The following is a 24716-nucleotide window of genomic DNA, read 5'->3' as shown; positions in this document are numbered from 1 at the left end:
GGTTTTCTCATAGTTCTGATCGAATGATGTTGAGCAAAAAAGGAGCGAGGGAGGAGGCCTAGTTGCCCTCCAATTTTTGGTTACTTAAAAAGGCAACTAGAACTTTTAATTTCTTAAGAACGTTTTTATTAGTAAAAGATATACGTAACTTAAAAATTAGCTTATGTAACGAACTTCTGTATTCGTGTGTTTTTATTATGTATTTAAGGGGGTTCACCCCCACGTCAGTACCTCACTCTTTACACAAAAGCTTTAATTTTGTCCCAATTCCTTAAGAATGACCCCTGAATCACAAAGACCGTAGAATAAATAGTTGAAATTTCTAAAAATACTTTAGCGTAAAGAGTGAGATATAACTAGGAGGTAAACCCCTTATATGGAAAATAATTTCTGTTCGTTTTAAGTTTTAATGCTGCTCCTTACTTTCAGTTGAAAAAACTTTTTCATATTTATTTTTTCATTGTTTTTTTTTTTAATAATGCTTCAAAACCCTGCACTCCCTTCGTGGAAATTTTCTTTCCCCATGACAAATTCCTCCATGGAAAATTTCCCCAACAGATCCCCCTCTTCTCAACCCCTCCCCCCCCAACCAAAAAATCCCCCTGAAAACGTCTGTACACTTCCTAATAACCATTACTATATGTAAGCACTGGTCAAAGTTTGGAACTTGTAGCCCCTCCCACGGGGACTGTGGGGGAGTAAGTCGTCCCCAAAGACACAGCTATAAGGTTTTCCGACTATGCTGATTAATATGGCTATCTCAGAATTTTGATCCGGTGACTTTGGGAAAATAATTAGCGTGGGAGGGGGCCTAGGTGCCCTTTAATTTTTGGTCACTTAAAAAGGGCACTAGAGCTTTTAATTTCCGTTAGAATGAGCCCTCTCACGCTATTCTAAGACCACTGGGTCGATACGATCACCCCTGGGAAAAAAAAAGAAAACAAAAAAACAAATAAACAAATAAAACTTCTACAATAGGGTTCTCTGATACGCTGAATCTGATGGTGTGATTTCCATTAAGATTCTATGACTTTTAGGGGGTCTTTCCCCCTATTTTCTAAATTATTTCAGTCGTCCTATTTTTGAGGGTCGTAATTTTTGATGGGCAAAACTAAACTTGATGAAACTTATATATTTAAAATTAGCATTAAAATGCGATTCTTTTGATGTAGCTATTGGTATCAAAATTCCGTTTTTTAATGTTTTGGTTACTATTGAGTCGGGTCGCTCCTTACTACAGTTCGTTACTACAAACTGTTTTATCAGGAATAAAATTTAGAATTCAGGGGTAAATACTATTTTGCAATTCTTTACAAAACCCCTTTTTTGAAGGAATTAAATAAAAAAAACAAGTTTTTTTAAATGAAAGTAAGGAGCGACATTAAAACTTAAAACGAACAGAAATTACTCCGTATATGAAAGGGGCTTTTCCTCCTCGACACCCCGCTCCTTACGCTAAAGTTTTTTATTGTTTTAAAAAGTAGAGTTGTGAGAAAGAATCAAACTTTAGCGCAAGGAGCTGGGTGTCGAGGAGGAAAAGCCCCTTTCATATACGGAGTAATTTCTGTTCGTTTTAAGTTTTAATGTCGCTCTTTACTTTCATTTAAAAAAACTTGTTTTTTTTTATTTAATTTCTGAAAGTTTTTGAATTAATGCATGTCTGATTTTGGCTCTCCGTACATAAATTACTAAAATGAAATTTGCATATTAATTCTTTTTTTGGCTAAATGGCTTTCTCTTAGTTTTGATCAGACGATTTTGAGAAATAAGGGGTGGGGAAGGAGGTCTAGTTGCCTTCCAATTTTTCGGTTACTCAAAAAGGCAACTAGATCTTTTAATTCTTAACGAACGTTTTTATTAGTAAAAAAAAACGTAACTTAAGAATTAACTTACGTAACAAACGTACATAACTTACGTTACGTTTTATCCCAATTCTTTAAGAATGACCCCTGAATCAGAAAGGCCGTAGAATAAATAGTTGAAATTATTTAAAAAATTTTTAGCATAAAGAGCGAAGTATTTATCTCCTCCTAAATACCTCGCTCTTTATGCTAAAGTATTTTTAGAACCCTTCATATGCGTAATAATCTCTGTTCGTTTTAAGTTTTAATACTTCTCCTTACTTTCAATTGAAAAAACTTTTTCATGTTTATATTTTCATTGTTTTTTTTTATAGTAATGCTAGAAAGTCCTGCGCCCTTTTCATTGAATTTCTCTTCCCCCATGAAATACTCCTCCAAGGAAAGATCCTCCCATATAGCCCCCTCCCCTGAACCCCACACCCAAACCAAAAAAATCCCCCTGATAACGTCGGTACACTTCCCAGTAACCATTGCTGTATGTAAACATTGGTCAAAGTTTGTAACTTGCAGCCCCTCCCCCAGGGACTGTGGGGGGTAAGTCATCCCCAAATACATAGTTATTATGGTTTTCGACTATGCGGAACAAAATGGCTATCTCAAAATTTTGATCCGTTGACTTTGGGAAAAAAATGAGCGTGGGAGGGGGCCTAGGTTCCCTCCAATTTTTTTGGTCACTTAAAAAGGGCACTAGAACTTTTCATTTCCGTTAGAATGAGCCCTCTTGCAACACTCTAGGACCACTTGGTCGATACGATGACCCCTGGGAAAAAAAAAAAAAACAAAACAAAAAACAAATAAACACGCACCCGTGATTTGTCTTCTGGCAAAAAATACGAAATTCCACATTTTTGTAGATTGGACCTTGGAATTTTGTGTATAGGGTTCTCTGATACGCTGAATGCGATGGTGTAATTTTCGTTAAGATCCTATGACTTTTAGGGGGTGTTACCCCCTATTTTCCAAAATAAGGCAAATTTTCTCAGGCTCGTAACTTTTGATGACAAAGACTAAATTTGATGAAACTTATATATTTAAAATCAGCATAAAAATCCGATTCTTTTGATATATCTTTTAGTATCGAAATTCCTTTTTTAGAGTTCCGTTTACTATTGAGCCGGGTCGCTCCTTACTACAGTTCGTTACCACGAACTGTTTGAAACATTCATCTTCATATATAAAGTTAACTTTATCCATTATCTCTTCGGCTAAAACATCATACGAGTCTATTTAAAACTCTGAGGCGGTTTTATTGGAGGGACAGAGGGGGCACTCACCCCGGGCGCAGAATTTCAGCGGTACAAATTTTCAAACAAATAATCTAACGGTTATAATCATTTTGTAATTTTATTTTTATGAAAATAAAGTAAGGGGCGCAGTAAATAAATGATAATGATTTATAAATTATAAATTAATCAATTAATTAAAAATAAACAAAACATAAAAATAAACAAAACATAAAAATAATCAAATAATAGTAAGAATTAGATTAGAATAATTAATAAAATTTTATTAATGAATTCCACTAACATTACTCGTTGTAACATTTTTTTATTTTTTTAAGCGTGAACCAAGGGTAACGAGGATTACACCAAACTACCATGGAGTACCATACACATAGAATACCGTATTTTGGATAATCACCGTGTGGTACTTCTCTAATGAATATATACTAATACGACAGATGAGACAAAAGATAGCTCAAGAAAAGTGTTCCATTCGGTGGGGAATCTTATCAGCTAGATCTCTTCCACGAGGAATCTAACTTGTCTTGTGTTTTTTGCTGTAATTCTGCCAAAATTTTGATTCCGCTGATGATATAGTCGTAAATTACTAGTTTATCAAATCTATTCTTCTATGGCCTTATTCCCGCTTTACCGAGAGTCTTATTTATGTATTGAAACTGTCAACAGTGTATACTTTTGGGTTTGGTACACATTGACTTCGTATGAATAAAGACTATTTTATATACATTTACGGACTCGACTATCTTAGCCTGCGAAATAATAAACAAATTGTAAGCAATTCTAGTCACTACATGATGGCACATATAATACTAGTACCATAAAATTATTTTTAACACACGATTTATAAGCCTAAGATACAACTATAAATATAATAACTTTTGCACTCCAGATTTACAGAGGCTAGAGCAACTCGAACTTTTACGTTTATGCTCTAGCACAAAACTAACTTTCCAATTTGGTCGAAGCTATAAAATAATTTTAAGCTAAAAAATACTTTTTGTGACAATTTTTTCTACTAAAAAAAATCTAATCTTATCAGCAAAGAAGAGTAATTGGGACCAAAAACCGACATTATGCTCTTTAAACATTAAATGATAAAATATTTATAGTCTTAAAGAATAATGTTATGATAAAAAAAGAACAAGGGTTATAACCAAACTTACTCTTCGACGGATTTTAGGGTTCTCTGCCATTTTATCGGTATACTCGGCATATTTTTCAATAGTAGCCATATCAGGGTATACAACAGGGTGTGAAAACTTGTCAAATTCAATTTCAAGACTCGTTTCTGTGTTTGGGTTTGAACCTAGAAAAGATACACTCATAGATGATAAACAACAAAACAAACTTTTGCCAAAATTGTTTAAATGCAATGTAAAAATGTAAGTTTTCATGTCAAAAATTACTAATTTTGCATGTTGCTCAGAGAAAACAGAAGGAAGGCGAACTTGTTGTTGGAGTTGAAGATTATCTACAAGCTCGCGTAAGGCTAGGTTTTTGGCAATGAATAATGAAATGTTATTTAAATCTTACGTTGTTGAGTCCTATTTTCCAAATAGTCAAGACCTTCTAATAGCAGGTAATTACAATACCCCGGCAGCTAGTAGAATTTAAATTCATCTTTGAACAGCTGCAAATGGTAACTTTTCTCACTACAGTTTTTTTTGTTACACATTTTCCAACTTTTGGTTACATAGGTAACGGTTCGCTCTTTACTAGGATTGAAAGTTGCCCAGAGTGCTTCTCTAAGGAATCTTCAACGATACGGGTGAACTCTTGAAATTTACCCGATTCTCTTAATTCAAGAGTTGGAATGCTGAGTGTCCTCAAGAAACTTAATATCCAAATATCCGTTACCTCCCTTTTCACAAAAAATAATTTCAGCATTTTTCCAACAAAAATAATTCCAGCATCCCTTCCACAGATGATACTTACAGCATCCCCCTAATTACATCACAAAGACACCCCCCACCCCTCTCTGGAATTTACTCGTCAGGCTTAGGACAGCACCCATATTTTAACCTCTCCCTCTACTCTCAGTAAGATCAATGGAAACTCATACCTCTTACAAGAGGTATCAGTCCAGATCGGACCTTGCCCAATTTTTCCTAGAGGTTACTCAAAGTATGAGACTGATTTTTGCTCCAAAGAACCTAACACTCTTTTTTTTATTTTACAAACCAAAGAGATATCTCCACTACGAAAACATATATTCTGAAACCAGAGTCTTTATTGTGGCATTTGAAATAAAATAAAAAAGTTGGAGGACACTTATCATTTCTAATACCATGTCCATGATGATAAGTGTTAATATTCCGTCCCAGAAAAATGTCTTTAACCTGTCTGAGCAGGCAGACGACATTCCCTCTCCGTTTCAACCAAGTTAGATGGATCTCCAAAATTGTAACGTCAAAAAAGGGTAAATAAAAAATACAAACGATACTAATCTGGCCAAACAAACGACCATTCCAAATTCACTTCAGAAAATCATTGCGGTTCAAGAAGTGTCAAATAGATGTACGTATAATGTTACAGACCAGATCAGTTTAAAAATAACGATGAAATATCAGTTGCTTATGCACCGAAAGGCTCTGCGACGAAAAAATATCTTTACAAAAGTTGATGAACCCTAAACTTGGCAAAAGTAACAAATCTACAAAAATTTGAAGTAGTAAATATAAACCAAATCTTTGTAGCTTGTTATATTTATGTAAGTTCTATCTATCAGGTAAATCAAATAAGCTTGAGCGAAAGTTTGCTCATGTAAATGTTTGTACCGTTTTTTTTTTTTTTTTTTTTTTTTTTTTTTTTTTTTTTTTTTTTTTTTTTTTTTTTTTTTTTTTTTTTTTTTTTTTTTAAGTGGCGGTTATTTTGGTTGCAATTACAATCATTTTCAATTACATCCCTCTTTTTATCTAGCCGAATGAGGAAATTTCACCAGTTTGTAAAAAGTGAAGTCGCAAAAAACATGTCTCCCTCTCTACCCGTTCTTTTCAAATCCATTATACCCGTGCAATATACTCCCATTGGGAGTCCTGGATCGCAGCTCAGCGATTAAAAAAAACCTTCTCTAACGTGAACTCCCCCAGTTTTAAGCAACTCCCGCCTTACACATTTTGGACAAGAGCTATCCTTCCTTGGATATTATACCCAGTCTCTTAGAACCGTCTATTCCAATCCAGTTTTTTCTCACTCCGGCAAACAACTTCCTTTCATACCACCTACCCACTCCTCTACAGAAAGCGCGGAACTTAACCCTCCTTACTCTCGTACAAATCAACGTTTCTTCGACAGGCCTAAATTATCTTTCCCACCATGGCAGTCACCAAGTAACAGTCGTTGATCAGTTTATTATCTCCCTGTCGCCACTGTTCTCTGCCAAGTTAGCAATGCCCAAGATTTCCCTTGTTTTTCCTCAGGCCCTATCTAACTCCACTATATTTTCCAACCTTCCGAACGGACCACATTTTTCGTTTTTAAAAAGTTGGCTCTATTCCCCCAGTCTCACATTCCTTTCGCTCCCAATCTGGGCGCTATACCTGACGTGTTTTTTTTTTTTTTTTTTTTTTTTTTTTTTTTTTTTTTTTTTTTTTTTTTTTCAGTAATCGCTTTGTTTTCCTTATGTTTCTCACAGCGAAAGCCAGAACTTCAACAAATTGATTAGACTAAAGGACTGCTTTCAGGTGCATGAAATTAATATAAATGTCAATTTACATGCATTGATGCAAATTATTTAACAAAGGAAAGGTTGATCATTTGCACACGTAAAGAAACCCAAGAGGAAATAAGGAAGCTCCAATAAAACTTTGAAAAATGGGTCACAATTTGAGGTGCATTATTGAAAAAAAAAACATTTACACAAAATCAGAATGAAGCATTCCATTCCAAAGAAAAAAAATATAATGCGTTTTAAAAATAAAAGAATTTGCAGGTAAAGCTTCCTTAAAGAAAGTTAAATAGTATATTATGAAAAATAGCTCCAAATTTAGGATTCTCACAGAAAAACTTGAAATTAAGTTAAGGAGAAAATTGGAAGAAATAAAAATTTGCCAAATCCTGAGTTGCTACACAAATACTAGGAAGTGAAAGGACCACTAACTGTTGCACCTCGGTGAGAATTAGTACAAGGGAAAAAGGCTAGATTTAGAAGTGAGGTACGTCACAAAAATGGTAAAGGGGTAAAAATGGTAAAGACTAACAGAATATGAAATCTAATTACAGCAGAAACAAAAGTCGTCCTTGGCGTCCCTGAGGCTTTTTGGGCATGCTAAGGAGTCCTAGGGGCAGGTTTATTTTAAAGTTTATTTTAAAGCAAGGATATGTAGAGAAAACGTATATATACGGTAGGCATTGATGATCTTATCTATGTCAAAATCCAAACACAATTTTCCATTTCAAATCCAAAATCCAAATACCATTTTCAATTTTCACTCGTTTTGGTTCTCGTTGTCCGGGTTTATTTTTAATGACTAGCTCACTTGCTCGGGATTGCTTGTCTTCTAACAACATGTGTCTTTTTTCTTCATTTTCATTTTTGGCACGCCACCACTGTTCTTCTAACTGCGTGTGTATTTAATCTTTATTTTAATTTTTAAATCGCTCACATGCTCGGTGCCGCACGTCTTCTAACCGGTCGTGTCTTTACTCTTTCCTTTCATTATTGACACACTGTCACTTTTTTTCGGACCGTGTGTCTTTGCTCTTCATTTTTCATTTTGACTCACTCACATGCTCGTTGTCAGATGTCTTCTAACCGAGTGTGTCTTTGCTCTTCATTTTCATTTTTGACACGCTCTGATTGTCGCTTTCGTATATCTTCTAACCACCCGTGTCTTTGTTCTTCATTTTCATTTTTGACACGTTTTGGTCTTTGATTACTTCAAACAATATAGCAACAGATTTTGCTTTAGCTTCCCGTATTGGTGTTGTCGCAGTTGATGGTCCAGGTTGTCGATTTTCACATCTTATCAAGTTTGATAGTTCAGGTTTTGGTTCCAAAGAACCATCTTTTATAGTAATTAAATAAAAAAAACAAGTTTTTTTAACTGAAAGTAAGGAGCGACATTAAAACTTAAAACGAACAGAAATTACTCCGTATATGAAATGGGTTGTCCCCTCCGCAGTCCCACGCTCTTTACGCTAAAGTTTTTAATTGTTTTAAAAAGTAGAATTGTGGCAAAGAGTCAAACTTTAGCGTAAAGAGCGAGGGACTGCGGAGGGGACAACCCACTTCATATACGGAGTAATTTCTGTTCGTTTTAAGTTTTAATGTCGCTCCTTACTTTCAGTTAAAAAAAACTAGTTTTTTTTTTTATTTAATTTCTGAACGTTTTTGAATTAATGCATGTTTGATTTTGGCTCTCCGCACATAAATTATTGAAATGAAATTAGTATATTAATTTTTTTTGGCTAAATGGCTTTCTCTTAGTTTTGATCAGACGATTTTGAGAAATAAGGGGTGGGGAAAGAGGCCTAGCTGCCCTCCAATTTTTCGGTTACTTAAAAAGGCTACTAGAACTTTTAATTTTCAACGAACGGTTTTATTAGTACAAAATATACGTAACATAAGAATTAACTTACGTAACAAACTTTTATATTCTTATATATTTATTATGTGTACGAGGGGGTTTGTACCCTCGTTAATACCTCGCTCTTTACACTAAATCGTAAGTTTTGTCCCAATTCTTTAAGAATGACCCCTGAATCAAAAAGGCCGTACAATAAATAGTTGAAATTACTAAAAATATTTTAGCATAAAGAGCGAGGAATTTATCTCCTCCTAAATACCTCGCTCTTTATGCTAAAGTATTTTTAGAGCCCCTCATATGCGTAATAATCTATGTTCGTTTTAAATTTCAATGCTATTCCTTACTTTCATTTGAAAAAACGTTTTCATGTTTATTTTTTCATTGTTTTTTTTTATAGTAATGCTAGAAAATCCTGCGCCCTTTTCATTGAATTTTTCTTCCCCCATGACACATTCCTCAAAGGAAAGATCCTCCCACAAAGCCCTCTCCCATCAACCCCACCCCCCAAACCAAAAAATCCCCATGAAAACGTCTGTACACTTCCCAATAACCATTACTATATGTAAACACTGGTCAAAGTTTGTAACTTGCAGCCCCTCCCCCAGGAATTGTGGGGGAGTAAGTCATTCCCAAAGACATAGTTATTATGGTTTTCGACTATGCGGAACAAAATGGCTATCTTAAAATTTTAATCTGCTGACTTTTGGAAAAAAATTAGCGTGGGAGGGGGCCTATTTGCCCTCCAATTTTTTTATCACTTAAAAAGGGCACTAGAACTTTTCATTTCCGTAAGAATGAGCCCTCTTGCGACACTCTAAGACCACCTGGTCGATACGATGACCCCTGGGGAAAAGAAAAAAAAACAACAAACAAACAAATAAACACGCACCCGTGATTTGTCTTCTGGCAAAAAATATGAAATTCCACATTTTTATAGATAGGAGCTTGAAATTTTTGCTATAGAGTTCTCTCATATGCTGAATGCGATAGTGTGATTTTCGTTAAGATTCTATGACTTTTAGGGGATGTTTCCCCCTTTTTTCCAAAATAGGGCAAATTTTCTCAGGCTCGTAACTTTTGATGACAAAGACTAAATTAATTGAAACTTATATATTTAGAATCAGCGTGAAAATTCGATTCTTTTTGATGTATCTTTTAGCATCAAAATTCCGTTTTTTAGAGTTCCGTTTACTATTGAGCCGGGTCGCCCCTTACTACAGTTCTTTACCACGAACTGTTTGAAAAGAAAATAATTCGGTATTTCGGGGCTTCTGACATTATTACTCCTTTGCGGAAGTTAGGCTCAAAATTGAAAAGGATTATATTTTTTCTCTGGGCCCCTTCCACCTCTTAGTTCGTTTATTTTCCCGTTAGTTTTCACCTGTTTTCGCTTTATAGTTGTGTTATCTCTTAGCAGTTCTTTCGTTAGTTGAGTTATGGTTGTGGTATATATGTTTTATCGCTCGTATAGTTGTGTTATTTTCAAATTATACTCCATAATAGAGAGGCTCCGAACACCCAGCATTGTATATTAAGCTCTGAATTTGACGTTTTTTTCTAACGTGACCAGATTCGTCCTGCGCCCTTTTCATTGAATTTTTTCCCCCATGGCATATTTCTCCAAGGAAAGATCCTCCCACATAGCCCCCTCCCTCAACCCTACCTCCAAAACCAAAAAATCCCCCTGAAAACGTCTGTACACTTCCCAATAACCATTATTATATGTAAACACTGGTTGAAGTTTGTAACTTGCAGCCCCTCCCCCAGGAACTGTGGGGGAGTAAGTCATCCCCAAATACATAGTTATTATGATTTTCGACTATGCTGAACAAAATGGCTATCTCAAAATTTTGATCCGTTGACTTTGGGAAAAAAATGAGCGTGGGAGGGGGCCTAGATGCCCTCCAATTTTTTTGGTCACTTAAAAAGGGCACTAGAACTTTTCATTTCCGTTAGAATGAGCCCTCTTGCGACATTCTAGGACCACTTGGTCGATACGATGACCCCTGGGGAAAAAAAACAAAAAAAAACAAATAAACACGCACCCGTGATTTGTCTTCTGGCAAAAAATACAAAATTCCACATTTTTGTAGATAGGAGCTTGAAACTTCTACAATAGGGTTCTCTGATACGCTGAATCTGATGGTGTCGTTGTCGTTAAGATCCTACGACTTTTAGGGGGTGTTTCCCCCTATTTTCCTAAATAAGGCAAATTTTCTCAGGCTCGTAACTTTTGATGGGTAAGACTAAACTTGATGAAACTTATATATTTAAAATCAGCATTAAAATGCAATTCTTTTGATGTAGCTATTGATATCAAAATTCAATTTTTTAGAGTTTTGGTTACTATTGAGCCGGATCGCTCCTTACTACAGTTCGTTACCACGAACTGTTTGACTGCAACTGGCTCAGGAACAAAATAAAACTTTGGATAATATAAATAGAAAAATTAATAAATAAAGAAAACAAAAAAACACAAGAAAGAAAAACACCAAGGTTCAACATTTTAACCAACAAACACCAATCATAATAAAATTCAAATACTAAAAACCGTAACAAGCTATCTCCTCAAACATGATTCAATCTGTTTAATCCCTAAACGAAGATACTTACACAACTGTTTAATAGCATATTCGTTCCAATCAGCCATCCGTTCAATTAACCAGAATTCACTCCCAAACAATCGTCCAAAACATTCATTCCGCAGCTCAGACAGCTATTCACATTCAGATACAAAATGAAATTTCCTTCTCTCGCCTAAATCCAAACTATTCTTTTTTACTAACAAGGAATTCTTCAGATCCTCTTTTTTCAACCCAAATTTAAAATAAAACTCCTCCCCCCCCCCAACAGTCTTTAGCTTGGGAGTGAAACCTCAAAGACATAGATTGGTCCTTATGAGCTTGCCAATCTTGGATTTCTTGGACATTTAGGGTTCGCTGGACTTCCTTTAATACTGACACGCTTTCAGGCATTAGGCCTTCTTCTTCATTCCACACCTCCGGAAGGCGACAAAGGTCCAGTATTTTCTTGACCTGATTTGGCCACGAATCAGGTTTACCGTCCTTCAAGCTCTCCGAATAAGCTGACTTAAGAAGCCGAACTCTAGGTACCCTAATTATTTTCTCCCAAAATTTCACCATTCTAACCAATCTAACATTCCTTAAGGTGAAAAGCCCCAAATCTCCTTTCAGTACCAAACCCCAAAACCCCGATGTAGACTAGAATCCACTTTTGTCTTGAAAACTCATTTCTCTATCCTCATGTAAGCTAGCTGACCAAAATTACTTCTTAAAAGCATATTTATTAACGTATTACCTCTTAAATTACAATCTTCTACATGCCTAGACATCCTCCTAAATGCACTAAAGTTAATACCCAAATAAAAGAAAATTTTTCTTTGAACTCTAACATCGTTCCTCCAAAATTAAATGAACCTCAGAATCAACATCCCCTTTGCTCCGAAGTTTTAACGTTCAACTCTAAATCTTTCTTTTTACATAATTTTTCATTACATCTAATCGCTTCTGAAGATTATCTCTACTATCCGCCAATAGAGCTTTGTCATCTGCAAATAACATAGACGATAGCCTAAACCAATCCAGAGAAACATAAATGGCTCCATTACTTTTCATAAAACTATCTAAATCATTAACAAACAAGGAGAAAAGCTTAGGAGATAAAGTAGCCTACATCCTTGTTTCACACCCACATGAGACGTAACCAGCCTAGCAAAATTTCCCATAACCCTCACAAACATTACCCTCCGATACATATCTGCTATTATTGCTACAAAACAAGACGGCAAGCCGATTTCTAACAGACTTCCAATTAACAATCTCATATTTACTGAGTCAAAAGCACTTTTCAGGTCTAAAAAAGCTACGTATAGTCGTCTATTTTTTCCTCTATCATATTTCCTTCTCAGTATATCTAAAGTAAAAATATGGTCAACAGTGCTGAATGTCGATCTGAATCCCGCTTGCATCGGGCAAGTATTTCCTCCTTATCTAACCAATCCCTTAGCCTAAATTCCAGAACCTTACAAAACACTGTACTTACTAAATTTCCCGTAAAGATGGACCTAAAGTTTTCATGCAACTTCCTATTACCTTTCTTAAAAAGAGGCGCTGCTACAGAAGTGTCCCCTCAGCGAGGCCAACAAGCTTTATCCACTACAAACGAGAAAATTGCGACCAACATGGATATCTAGGTTTTTCTTCCTAACCTCAGGGCCTTTGTAGATATACCATCTGTTTCTGGACACAAATTACCATTCATCTTTTTCAACTGATCCCAAATTTCATGTTTAGATACAGACTTAATTAAATCGTTTCGTTTTAAAGGGTATGTTACCGTCCCTAGACCTACTCTCTATCCTCTGAACCATTCGTCTCATTCTCCCTGACATATTCTGACTCCCTAATTTTAAAATAATCTGGCCACGTCTCAACTAGCAGGACATTTCCTCTTATTTCTGGGCCCAGGATTGAACATTTAACTATCGACCAAAGCTATCTAGGGTTATTCACACCATAAGATCTCTTAATTTCCTCATTAATTTTCATCTGCTTCTCTCTCTTTTTAACTCTTTTAACCGTGTTATAATCTGACCTTAATTTTCTAAATTCAGCTAGCCTGCGCAAACTCGTTTCCTAAACCAATGGGTCTTTTGCTTTAAGTAGCCTGAAAATCCTAATTATTTCTTCCCTTTTCTGCCTACATTCCTCATCGAAAAAACCCTCATCTTTTCTGGCCAAATGTTTCCTATCCTGAGATAAGGCTTGATACCCTCATAAATTCTACCTGTAATTACCAAAACAGCTTGATCCAATTCAGCTGGTTTTGAACAATTCAAAATCGAATGATAATCATTCTGAAATGCCTCACTTTCTAGTTCCATTTTAACCAATTCTTTTTTTGTCCTTGCCTATCCAAACTGGTTTACAGATCCTTTCCTCCCATGTAGACGTTTCATTTACCCTTTCAGACCGTCGAATAACCGCTCTCAGCTTAATACTCACTGGCAAATGGTAAGATCCGACCAACTCTAGGACCCCAAGGTCCACCACCTGGGGCCAGAGAGATAAACTACTTAAAATATAATCAATTAGACTAGGGGTAAACCCACTATAAAACGTAAGATCACCCATTCCAAAATATTCTTCCAACCTTCCGTCCATAATTAGTGACCCTTCCTTTCTACAAAAACTTTTTAAATTTCTTCCACATCTATTTATTTTTCAAGACCTATCCCCCCCTCTTTCCTAATAGGAAAAACATAATCGCATTCATTCTCCAAACAAACATTCTGACCTGATTCATTTACAAGGGGTTCACCAACCTGCAACCCGTCCTCTCCACTAGTATATGCATTAAAGTCCCCTAGAAAAACAAAATTACGGCGAAGGTACATTCTTTTATACATCTATGTTTCAGTTTCAATCAATTCTCATGTATCTTCACGGCTGTAACAACTATTATTCGGAGGAAAATAAACAACACAATCAACAAGGTGAACGTTTTTAATTGATAGTAATAACCATAATAAATTTTCAGACTCACTTTCTAACCCACAAAATAAATTAAATACATCCTTCCTTACAAGCGCCGAAACTCTTCCAAAATATCGACCATTTGCCGAAACTTTCCTCGTACACTCAAAAACATCAGAATCTTCACATGACGAAAAATAATCTAGAGAATTACACGTCTCAACAAGGCAAACAACATCCCAACTTTCACCACCGGCTGATCCACTTGACTGCAATAGATTTTCTTACTTTTCCCTACTATAGCTTACAAATTCCAAACTACAAAACGTTAACACGATTAACTACGACCCTGTATTCCCTATTCAGGCAATTTTGACTGGTTCTCAGGCACTACTATATCCCCCCAAGTAGTATGCTCATGATAAAAAAAAAACTAGGGCTGTCACTATCTTGCGAGGCGCAAATGATTCGTAATTCTGAATCGCATCCCTTTCTCGAGCATATTTTTTCGCGCCTTTATCCTACTCTAAGGGGCTAATTTTCAGACTATTTCTTTTGCCATGTCTGCTGATCTAAAACCACTGCAGGTTCTTTGCTAACGGGAATATGATACTACCCACCAACAAAAGCAGCCCAATCCCCCTCTTCTACACTAAATACAGAATCAGTGCATCTATAACCCTGACCACTAGCAGCAGAATTTGCTGATCCGCTTCTCACACGCGAAATCATCTGATTACTTTGACTTGCACGAGCGTAGGATGTCCCAGGCTCATTAAAATCATTCTGGGGGCTAGTCATCTCATCACGCATCGTCAATAACTGCCCCGTACGTGACTGATTTTGATCGTTCTTTACTAAGTAAAGTTGCATTGTCCATTACTTCATTGTCCCTGTGCATGTTACGATTTAAGTCTAAGTTCTGATGATCGTGGGTTCTCATTTCATCCCTCACGAAAAGTCTCACACCCCTCAGCTTTTAATGTAAACGGCCTTCCGTGCGCACTGCTTACAAAATTGGCATCAACTTCCTGCACGCCAATAAAAATGACGAAGTGAAATCTGAGGTTACTGAGAAATGAAATCTTTTGTAATGTGCAGCCGAAGTAAATAGGGATTTTTTGTAATTCCATAGACGCTAATTTAATTACGTTTGGTCTGACTTTCTGGTTTGAAGGTAAACGAAAAAGATCTTTAATATATGCCTGCATAAGCCTGGCGCCTCTTACTATTTCACTTTAAGCATCCAAGAATCTCCTCTTGTAGACTAGAACACCTTATCTTTAGGTCAAAATTGTAGAGTATCACATTGCACCTATATGATGTCATAAGAGATGTTTGTATGATAACCTAGTACGTGACATCATTTGCAAAAACCAAATATTAAGGCTCTTAATGAATTTCTCATACTTCTGACATATCTAAATCGTTTTTTTATGCGAGAATATCCCAAGATGCCAATTTTCCGGAAAAAATATGGAGTCGTTTTCGAGAAGAAAAAAAAACAGAGACATAAAATAATCAAATTAAATAAGAGTTAAGAGTTAAAGTGATATTTATCTTCAAAAGTTTAACACAAGCTCAGACGTGGTAATTCAAATGAAAATGCAACACTGCTCCTGAGAGCTCCATAATACTGAAATATCTTAAAAAATCGTTGATAATTGCTGTTTTTAGAAATCAAGAGATATAGGTATTTTAGGTATTCGGTATGTCTGTTCAGGCAAGAACAGACCTCAGGTATGATTGTCTTGGTACTTATTGAATATACTTCTATCCTAGGACACAAACGGGCTAAAAATAGTCCTCAAGTTTTGGCTCTTGCTACAATATTTGTAAATATTTAGTCTTACTGCTCTATACTGTCATAAAAGCAGCAGGAACCTCATTAATAATTTAATCAATTATATTTTTTTGCTCGGATGGCCCAAAACAAAACAGAAAATGAATAAAGAGAAGAAAGTAGAAAAGTAAACAAAACCAAACTGCGAGTCAAATCACCTCAAATGCAGGAAAATTCTCAGTTGTTTAATTTTTAATTGAATTGTTTAAGTTCTATTTGGTTGAATAAAAACAAAAATAAAATATAGAAAAGATTTTTGATGTCAGATCAAAAACCCACCAGAAAACGGAGGGATCAGCTTCTCGTATCTTTAGCCAGTCCGCTAAAGAAAATAAAACTCACCAGTGATTCCTAATGGGTATAACAGCTCATTGTAACCTTTAGGGGCTGGCCACAGATGAAACGACATTTTACCACTTAAGAGCCGAGATCTATAATCAAACATGCTGACATTGCACCAAGCTATCATGCATGAATCCTAAAATTAACATAAATTACAGTCTCTATAATCAATAAAATAAATTTGATACCAAGGAAATATGAAGTTGGAAAAGAAAATCATTCACAAATATACACTGAAACCCAGCTCTGTACTCCGTATACACAACAAACAAAACTAAGCCTACGACCTTACTTTCAGATACAGTAGATTGACTCAAATAAACTTGTCATTAAAGATTGTTTACTGCCAACATTTGAATTGGCTGTTTTTATGATAAAATGGGTTCGACTCCCGGAAATAGTAAACTTTTTTTTTCATAGACAACTTTCATTGCTTGTAGATAACACCTTAGGAAATAGCAACATACAGGTCAAGTCTATTGATGTTTTGAGTGAGGAGGGTCTGATACATTAGAAACAACATTTTTAGGCCCACATTTTCCTGAATGTCCTTCTGCAAGTCCCATCTTCTTCATGAAAGCAGAAATGTCTCCAAATTTCTCAACTGAATTCTAGGTTGTTTTTTTTTGTCAAAAACTTCGGTCTGAATTCAAAATATTAAGATTTTTTTAATATTTGCAATTACATACATTTAATTTGTTTAATTTTACTGTTTTGGTAAATTAGCCTGAAATGTGAACACTTGAACTAATGCCTTTAAGTACCCAAATGATGCTATCAATTTTTCAGCTTTTCGATCCCTTTTTTTATCTATAAAAAGCTAACAGACTTTCAAATTCAAGCCATGGCTTCCATTAACACTGAATGTCTTGTGTCTGAAATGTTTCAGTAGTAGTAATAGTAAAATTATGTAATTTTTTTTCCCCTTTTCTGTTTATGTACATCGAGCTCGCAGCTGTTGTGTGGCTTAAAAGTCAAATGACAAAATATTTTCCTTTTTAATTACTTATAATTCTTGTACTAAGTTTTAATAATTTGATATTGCGGAATCATTTACATTTTTTGGAATAGCTGTTCAAGTTCAAAGTCAATTCAATCTTAGAAATATATTTTTTTCTTTCAAACAGTTCGTGGCAACATAAGCAAAGAGCGACACGGATAATTAGTAAACGAAACTCAAAAAACAAAGATTTCATAATATGGATAAATCAAAAGATTCGAATTTTTATGCTGATTCAAAACATATGAAATTCACCAAGTTTAATGTTGACCATCGAAAGTTATGGGCCTGAGAAAAATTTTCCGATTTTTGAAAAAGGGTAAACACCCCCCAAAACGTCATGCAGTATTCATGAAAATCACACCACCAGATTCAGCATATCAGACAGGGGCGGATCGAGGATTTTCTTTAGGGGGAGGGCATAATAGGCCGCTTCGATAAACTTGCGAACAAAGAAATGCCCGCAATTTAAAGGGATCTTCGACAATTATGTGTCGTAGGTAGGTAGTAGAAATAGTCGTAAATTCAATCTATAATTGACTGAGGGTTAAAATTCTAATAAATCCGCTGAATTTAAAATTGTATAAAAATATTGGTATAAAAAATAGTAAGTTATAAAAACCACCCTACCATAAAAAAAAATAAAAAGCTGTTCAACATCTATTAAAAAAGATGATATTTAATATTTTCAGCATTATTTTTCGCCTTTGCATTTCTGACCACTATAACGAGTGAGTTAAGCTCTTTATCGTCAAAACAAAACAAAAATTGGCCTTGTACCATCTTTTAGGGTCACGCACTCTTTGTGACAAATTGTAGAGGTCAAACCATTTAGCTTGTCGTCTAACTTTGTGGCATCCCTTACTGACTATGATAGTAATGAAGGGTGGGAAATGAGGATAAAGATACAACTTGTATATTCGTAAAAGACATATAAAACATTAAATACTAGTTCTTTTAGGAATGTAACAAGAAAAACAGAACGAAGAGATAGAAATGCATAGAATGCATTTAAAACAATTGTTTTAAGTATAGGCAATAAAGCATTAACTAATCACTGTTTCTTTTTAACAATAGTGTTTTAATAAAGTGTCAACTTCGACGAAATCTCAAAAATTTACTAATCAAAATTTAACTCTTCATAACAACATAGCGTATCTTTCCGCTTTTTAAAGCTCAATATATTTCGCTTAAATTACAGAATTCACGCTTTTATAAGAGAGTCTATTTCTCTGTTTCCGCTCCCGCCATATCTATTTATTACACGGTCAATGTCTACCTCAATATTTCGGTGAGCGTTTATAATGGCCAGTCTAGTCAGTCTAGAGTTCAATCAGTTTAGAGCTCTTCGTAAGCATGTCCACTTCTATTTATCCTAAAATATTCCAATAAAGACCAAAATCTTGAAAAAACCAAAGATTGGTGATTTAAATTCTCAGGATTCTAATTAATTTTTTTTTTAATCTTGAGATTTTCAGAAATTCATTTCAAACGTTTAAATCTCGATATGTCTGTTGAGCGGCATGTGTTTGATTAATTAAATCAAAAAATTAAATTTGACTCAGATTTAGCATTAAGTAAGAGAACTGTCATAAAAATTTTGATTTATAAACAACTAATCGTGGAAATATGATTAGATGGCATGTGTCAAAATAAGTATAAGAATCCTCAGCGGTACATATAGCAGTTTAGGCGATTTTGTGGACAAATATATGCAATCTTTAAATAAAAACATAACTATATTTTGTGACTGGTTGGTATTGAAAAGGTGAGAAAGTCTGAAGTAATAATGCAGCTGCATGCTGTTCCCATGGTTAACTCAAGTTGTGTGAATTTCCCCTTATCATTTTTTTATTTTTAATGTTTGAAAAAAATCCGTGTCAAACTGAGGATTCAGAGACCCATCTATACCAGCTAGATAAAAAATAAATAAAAACATGATTATTTGCCTTCTTTTATGAACAATTTTTCGAAAATCTAATCTTCTTAAATGATTACTCTAACCTTTGAAGGAATGTTTTGCCTCTTATACCTAGTTTTAATATATACTTTTACAAACCTTTATTAAAGTTCTAAAGAGTGGCCTTTATTTTAACGTTTTAGGATGAATAGAGATGATATACCATGTAATGTACAGCTTTAATTAGATGAAAATAGGCAGTAAAGTGGCCACCATTTGCTCACCAAAATCCAAAACTTAAATTGATAATTTTGGCACTTTTCATACATTTACTTTCTATTATACAAATCCCCTAAAAAACAACAAAGTTGTAAAAACCACCCTGCTTTGCAAAAAAAAGCCAACCCAAAAATAAAAACAGACAGCAAAATATTAATGATATTAATTTCTCTGCCTCGGTGCCGTACTAAGACTCGAAAACCAATTTTTGACATTATAAATATTTTGCTTTTCAGCCCCGTTGTGACAGCACAATCCTGAAATATCATTTCGACAGCCTAAAGAAGTTAGGATTATAAATTTCCCCTCCTTGTTATTACGAAATGAAGATTTTCGCCTCCCAGTTGGCTTTTTTGGTAAAACGGACAGATTCCCTTGATAAACCTAAATTTAATTAAATACTTTTTGGCAGTATGCGTCATTAGTAAAATCTAACAGAGGCCGCACAAAGTAACTAAAACCTTGTTTCAAACTTGTTTGCAAAAAGAAACAGTCTTAATAACTAAAATCTTATTAAAACTAAACTACTAAAAACCAATTACAAAAAAAAAATTCGTTCCAAACCAGAGCATGCGGAATCAACCCCAAATCCAACTCTATATAGGGGGATCCCCCCCCCGAGAAAGCGCTCGAGAAAGGGATGCGATTCGGGATTACAAATCATTTGCGCCTCGCCAGATAGTGACAGCCCCAATTTTTTATCAGGAGCATCCTGCTGGGGGGGGGGGGATATAGTAATGCCTGAGAACCAGTCAAAATTGCCTGAATAGGGAATACAGGGTCGTCCATTTAAATCTATTTATCGTATCATTCCTCTACTCACTAGGTAACTAAACAATCTCATGATAAAAATAATGCGGAAACCAAGTTTTCCTGATACACAAAAAAAAATGAAGATAAAAAAGCTTTTGTATTATTACATGTGACTGCCCTTTAGCAGCGGATACGGTGAGACATTCAACTAGCTGATATATGAGACAATTTTCGCATCCCTTTCTCAAACGTCATAAATTTTGTTTTATTCTCGTTGATTTACAGCTCGTATACGTCATACTGGCCGACAAACGTCGATTTGAGGTCACTACTGAACGGTGGAATGACTTGATACTTGTCTACAAGGTATTCTAACAGGATGGATAAATCATCGACGTATTTAAAATGATTCTCAACTCCCAGAAGTACGTAATTTCACCGCCAGAAAAGTTTTGTACCTTGAAGTGCACTGCATATTATTTTTGCCCAATCCAAGGCAAGATCTTCGAGGAATAGTGTATAACACACTGATAACAGCCGCGAAGAAAATCAATAACTATTAGCAGAATATGGTTTCTCACCCATCGCCTCTAAGTTTTGCCAGCGGTAATATGGATTAGGTCTAACGCTTTTCCACAATCAGCTAGGTGGAGTAGTCTTACCAAATAGTGGATAGTTCTGCTACCTTTCAGATAACCTACCGAAATTGGCCAGGGGAAGCCCTAATTTGGGAAAGAAATTCGCGACAAATGAATAATTCAATCACATAGGCTAGGTTAGGAGTAATCGAGATCAGCCGTAGCTGGTCACGCTATTTTGGACCTATGAGTTTGGGTATAATTCTTGCTTATGCCTTATTTCATACCCGAGGAAACCATTGTTCCTTAGAATACTGATTTATCACTGATGTGAGGGGTTTGGCCAGGAAAACTACATTTTCAATCAGTGACATTAATGGCAGTCCTTCAGGATACGAAGAAAAGTTCTTTTTCAGCTTCTCTATCTCCTTGAACACCCGAATAATCTATTAGTTTTATAATGATTTCTTCAGAAGAATCTCGTTTTTCACTTTAAACTTTTCAATTTCACAGTTGTTTTTTTTTTCAGTTTCACAGAGTTCAAGTTCACGGTCTTTTATGACAGGGTGAGTGGTGCAAGTTGTTGAGGAAAACACGCTCACTTTAGTAGATGTCGCCATGGATCAGTTATCTTTATGCATCTTAATGTCACTAGCTATGTTTTTCCCGGTTAAACGTTTGACCACAGCACGCCATTTCCGAGGATCAGTATTCAAAAGTGATGATACTTTCTTGTGGATGTAACGTTTCCTAGCATCTTTTTTAATTTTAACTACATGATTCCTCAAAGACTTTACGGTATTTAACTGGCCACTGGAGTGAATATGGCAGTGGTTCTTGATCATCTTTTTAACATTCCACATAATTAGAACAACAAAGAGAAATTAAAGGCTTTTCTCAAGTGAAAGTATGCTAAGAAGAATTTTCAGGCGGAATCGTCCGCAAAAAATATCCCGGAGGAGCTTTCAGCAAGGATGGAATTGCTGTGGAAATTTTCAAGAGGGGGGGGGTGTATTTTGCGTAGGACGAAGTTTACTTTAAGGAACTTTTTGTGGGTGGAGGGAATTTTCCATGAAGGAAAAAGCTTGATTTCTCGGCATTATTTGAAAAACAAGCAGAAATTAAATATATAAAAAAAATTTCAACTGAAAGTAAAGAGCAACAAAAACTTAAAACTAGCATAAATTATTCCGTATATTAAGGAGGTTACCCACTTCACCAGCCCTTGCTCTTTACGTTAAAGTTCGACTTTGTCCAAACTTTTTAAGAAGAACTCCTGAAACACAAGGACCATTTAATTAGAATAAGAAATTTTTCTTTGGAGTTCTAAAATACCTTAGCGTGAAGAGTGAGGCATAGAGTAGGTGGTAAACCCACTCATATACGGAATAGTCTGTTCGTTTTATGTTTCAATGTTGCTCCTTAATTCCGGTTTTAAAAACTTGTTTTTTTTTTATTCAATTACAGCGAGAATCTAAATTTCTACCAGATATTATCATTGGAACCCCAATCAACTGGCAAAAATTGTTCTTCCTAAAAAAAGTATGTCTTCCGTTGACAGCCGTAGCCCTTTCAATAAAGTCTGTTTATCGTTTATCAAAAAAATATTGAAACATAGTTTCAGGAATTCCCTGAATTTTGGAAAAACAAAAACTTATTATTCTCTTGAGTGCAGTCCTTCAAATTCTTCTTAGTTCTTCACACACATTTTATATCGCCCAAGAAAAAAACTGCTTAAAAACATAACAGTGGCTATCTGAAAATTTTGATTGGTTGACTTAGGGAAAAAAATCAGCGTGGGAGGGGACCTAGGTGCCCTCTAATTTTTCGGTCACCTAAAAAGGGCACTAGAACTTTTAATTCCCGTTCGAATGAGTTCTCTTTCGACTTTACTTTTAATTTCCATTAGAATGAGCCCTCTTGCGACATTCTAGGACCACTGGGTTGATACTATCACTCTGGAAAAAAAAATAAAAATAAACACGCATTCGTGATCGGTCGTGATCGGCAAAAAATACGAAATTCCACATCTTTGTAGATAAGAGCTCGAAACCTCTGCAATGGGGTTCTCTGATACGCTGAATGCGATGGTGCGATTTGGTTTAAGATTCTATGACTTTTAGAAGGTGTTTCCCCCTATTTTCCAAAATAAGGCAAATTCTCTCACGCTCGTATCTTTTAATGAGCAAGACTAAACTTGATGAAACTTATATATTTAAAATCAGCATAAAAATCCGATTCTTTTGATGTATCTATTAGTACCGAAATTCCGTTTTTTAGACTTTCGTTTACTATTGAGCCGGGTCGCTCCTTACTACAGTTCGCTACCACGAACTGTTTGATACAATATAAATACTTTAAAGTGATTTTTTTCATATACCAGAATAAAAATCCTGAGGTTACGGTAAGAAATGACATTAGTGGCCGGTTTGGTATTGGATCAGAAGATAAACAGGGCTGCCTTCTATCCCCCATTCACATGGATCATTTTGACGGAATTTGTACTAAGGAACACGGCAAAGACTATAAAAGAGCTTGGAATCCTATGGGGAAGTAAAATCCTCCTCAACTCAGACTATGCTAATGATTTGAAATGAGCTTTATTTACATAGGTAGCATTATCAGTAGAAACGGTGGAGGCAGAGAAAATGTTAAAAGTAAAATAACCAAAACCCAGGGTGTTCTTTCCACAGATGAAAAGAGTTAGGAAGATAAGTCTGCAAACCAAGATGAGATTATTCCAAGCTACAGTGATGTCAGTAGATAATTATGGTTCTGAAGTTTGGGCGCTCTGAAAGACGGTGGAGGATTTATTATGTATGTATGTATCAATTTATTCCTTATCACAAATTTAAAATGTAACAGTGAAGGAGCATAAAGAAAGAAAACAGAAAGAAACAAGTAAATTCTGACAAATACAAACAAAATCAAAACAAAGAAGAACTGACATAAAAAAAAAGAAAAAGAAAAAACACAAATAAGGGCAATAGTATATACTACCAGACACATTATCCACGAAAAACAATTTCAGAGGTGGTTTCACCAATAATCCGCCTCTGATATTTCTCGTTTCTTTTCTCCACCGCAGACACTGGACTAGCAATTCCATACTGTGAGGATAGGAAGCTGTTGTTAGTCCAGGGAGGCAGCTGTAGCAATATTTCGCATACTTGGAGAAACACTTCCATATACCCCTAATATCTGAAACAGAAAGGAGAGACCGAAATGGTGCAAGGGCGAGTAGATGCGGAACAGCAAATGCATTATAAACGCTAACTAAGATACGGCGGTTAAACTTAAACTTTGGCGCAACAAGTAAACTGTACGCATTCCTAAATTTTCTGGCAAAAAGTTGACGCGTAGCACGAAGATTTGACCCAATCGGTACACCGGAATAAGTCAGTGTATCTTGTGCTTTAATAACACGTTCACCAAAGTGAACATTTGTCGGGCAATCTGAACGGTTACTGAACATCAGGAACTCAGTCTTACTCTCATTAAAACGAAGACCAATACGTCTATACTCCCTAAGGAGAATTCGAAAATTTTCCTCAATTTTAAAGGCTGTTCTACTAATGACGGACGTCATCAGCATAGTTAGCAAGCGGAACATCGATACCTTTAAATATACATGTTGTCAGAGCGTTCTGTTGTGGCACAATGACAGTATTATTAAACGGGGGTGGAGAAGTAACAGAGCCCTGTCTAATGCTCTTTTTTACTGGAATTGAAGGAGTAATTTCCACCGTAAAAGGTGATATGGTGACCTTAACTCTGGCATTTAGCTTTATATACATATCACGTGTCAATTTGATGACAGAAATATTAACTCCACGCTTATAAGCAGTCAATACGATATGCAGATGTATACCCGTGTCGAAAGCTCTAGATA

At 35.5% G+C, this 24716-nt stretch overlaps 1 protein-coding gene across 1 annotated transcript in view; it reads right to left on the bottom strand.

Annotated features, from left to right (window-relative positions):
* Window positions 1-24716, bottom strand: part of LOC136031337 (phosphatidylinositol 4,5-bisphosphate 3-kinase catalytic subunit alpha isoform-like) — a 226435-nt gene that overhangs the window by 121988 nt on the left and 79731 nt on the right. The window contains exons 8-9 of the mRNA XM_065710827.1: window positions 16315-16450; window positions 4270-4412 (exon numbers count right to left, since the gene is read on the bottom strand). Coding sequence (XP_065566899.1) covers window positions 4270-4412; window positions 16315-16450 — 279 coding nt within the window. The remainder of the gene's footprint in view (window positions 1-4269; window positions 4413-16314; window positions 16451-24716) is intronic.

The sequence above is a fragment of the Artemia franciscana genome, chromosome 1 (genome assembly GCF_032884065.1).
Source record: "Artemia franciscana chromosome 1, ASM3288406v1, whole genome shotgun sequence".
Taxonomy (NCBI): domain Eukaryota; kingdom Metazoa; phylum Arthropoda; class Branchiopoda; order Anostraca; family Artemiidae; genus Artemia; species Artemia franciscana.
Note: the sequence above shows the minus strand (reverse complement) of the source record. Positions and strands in the feature narration are given on the sequence as shown.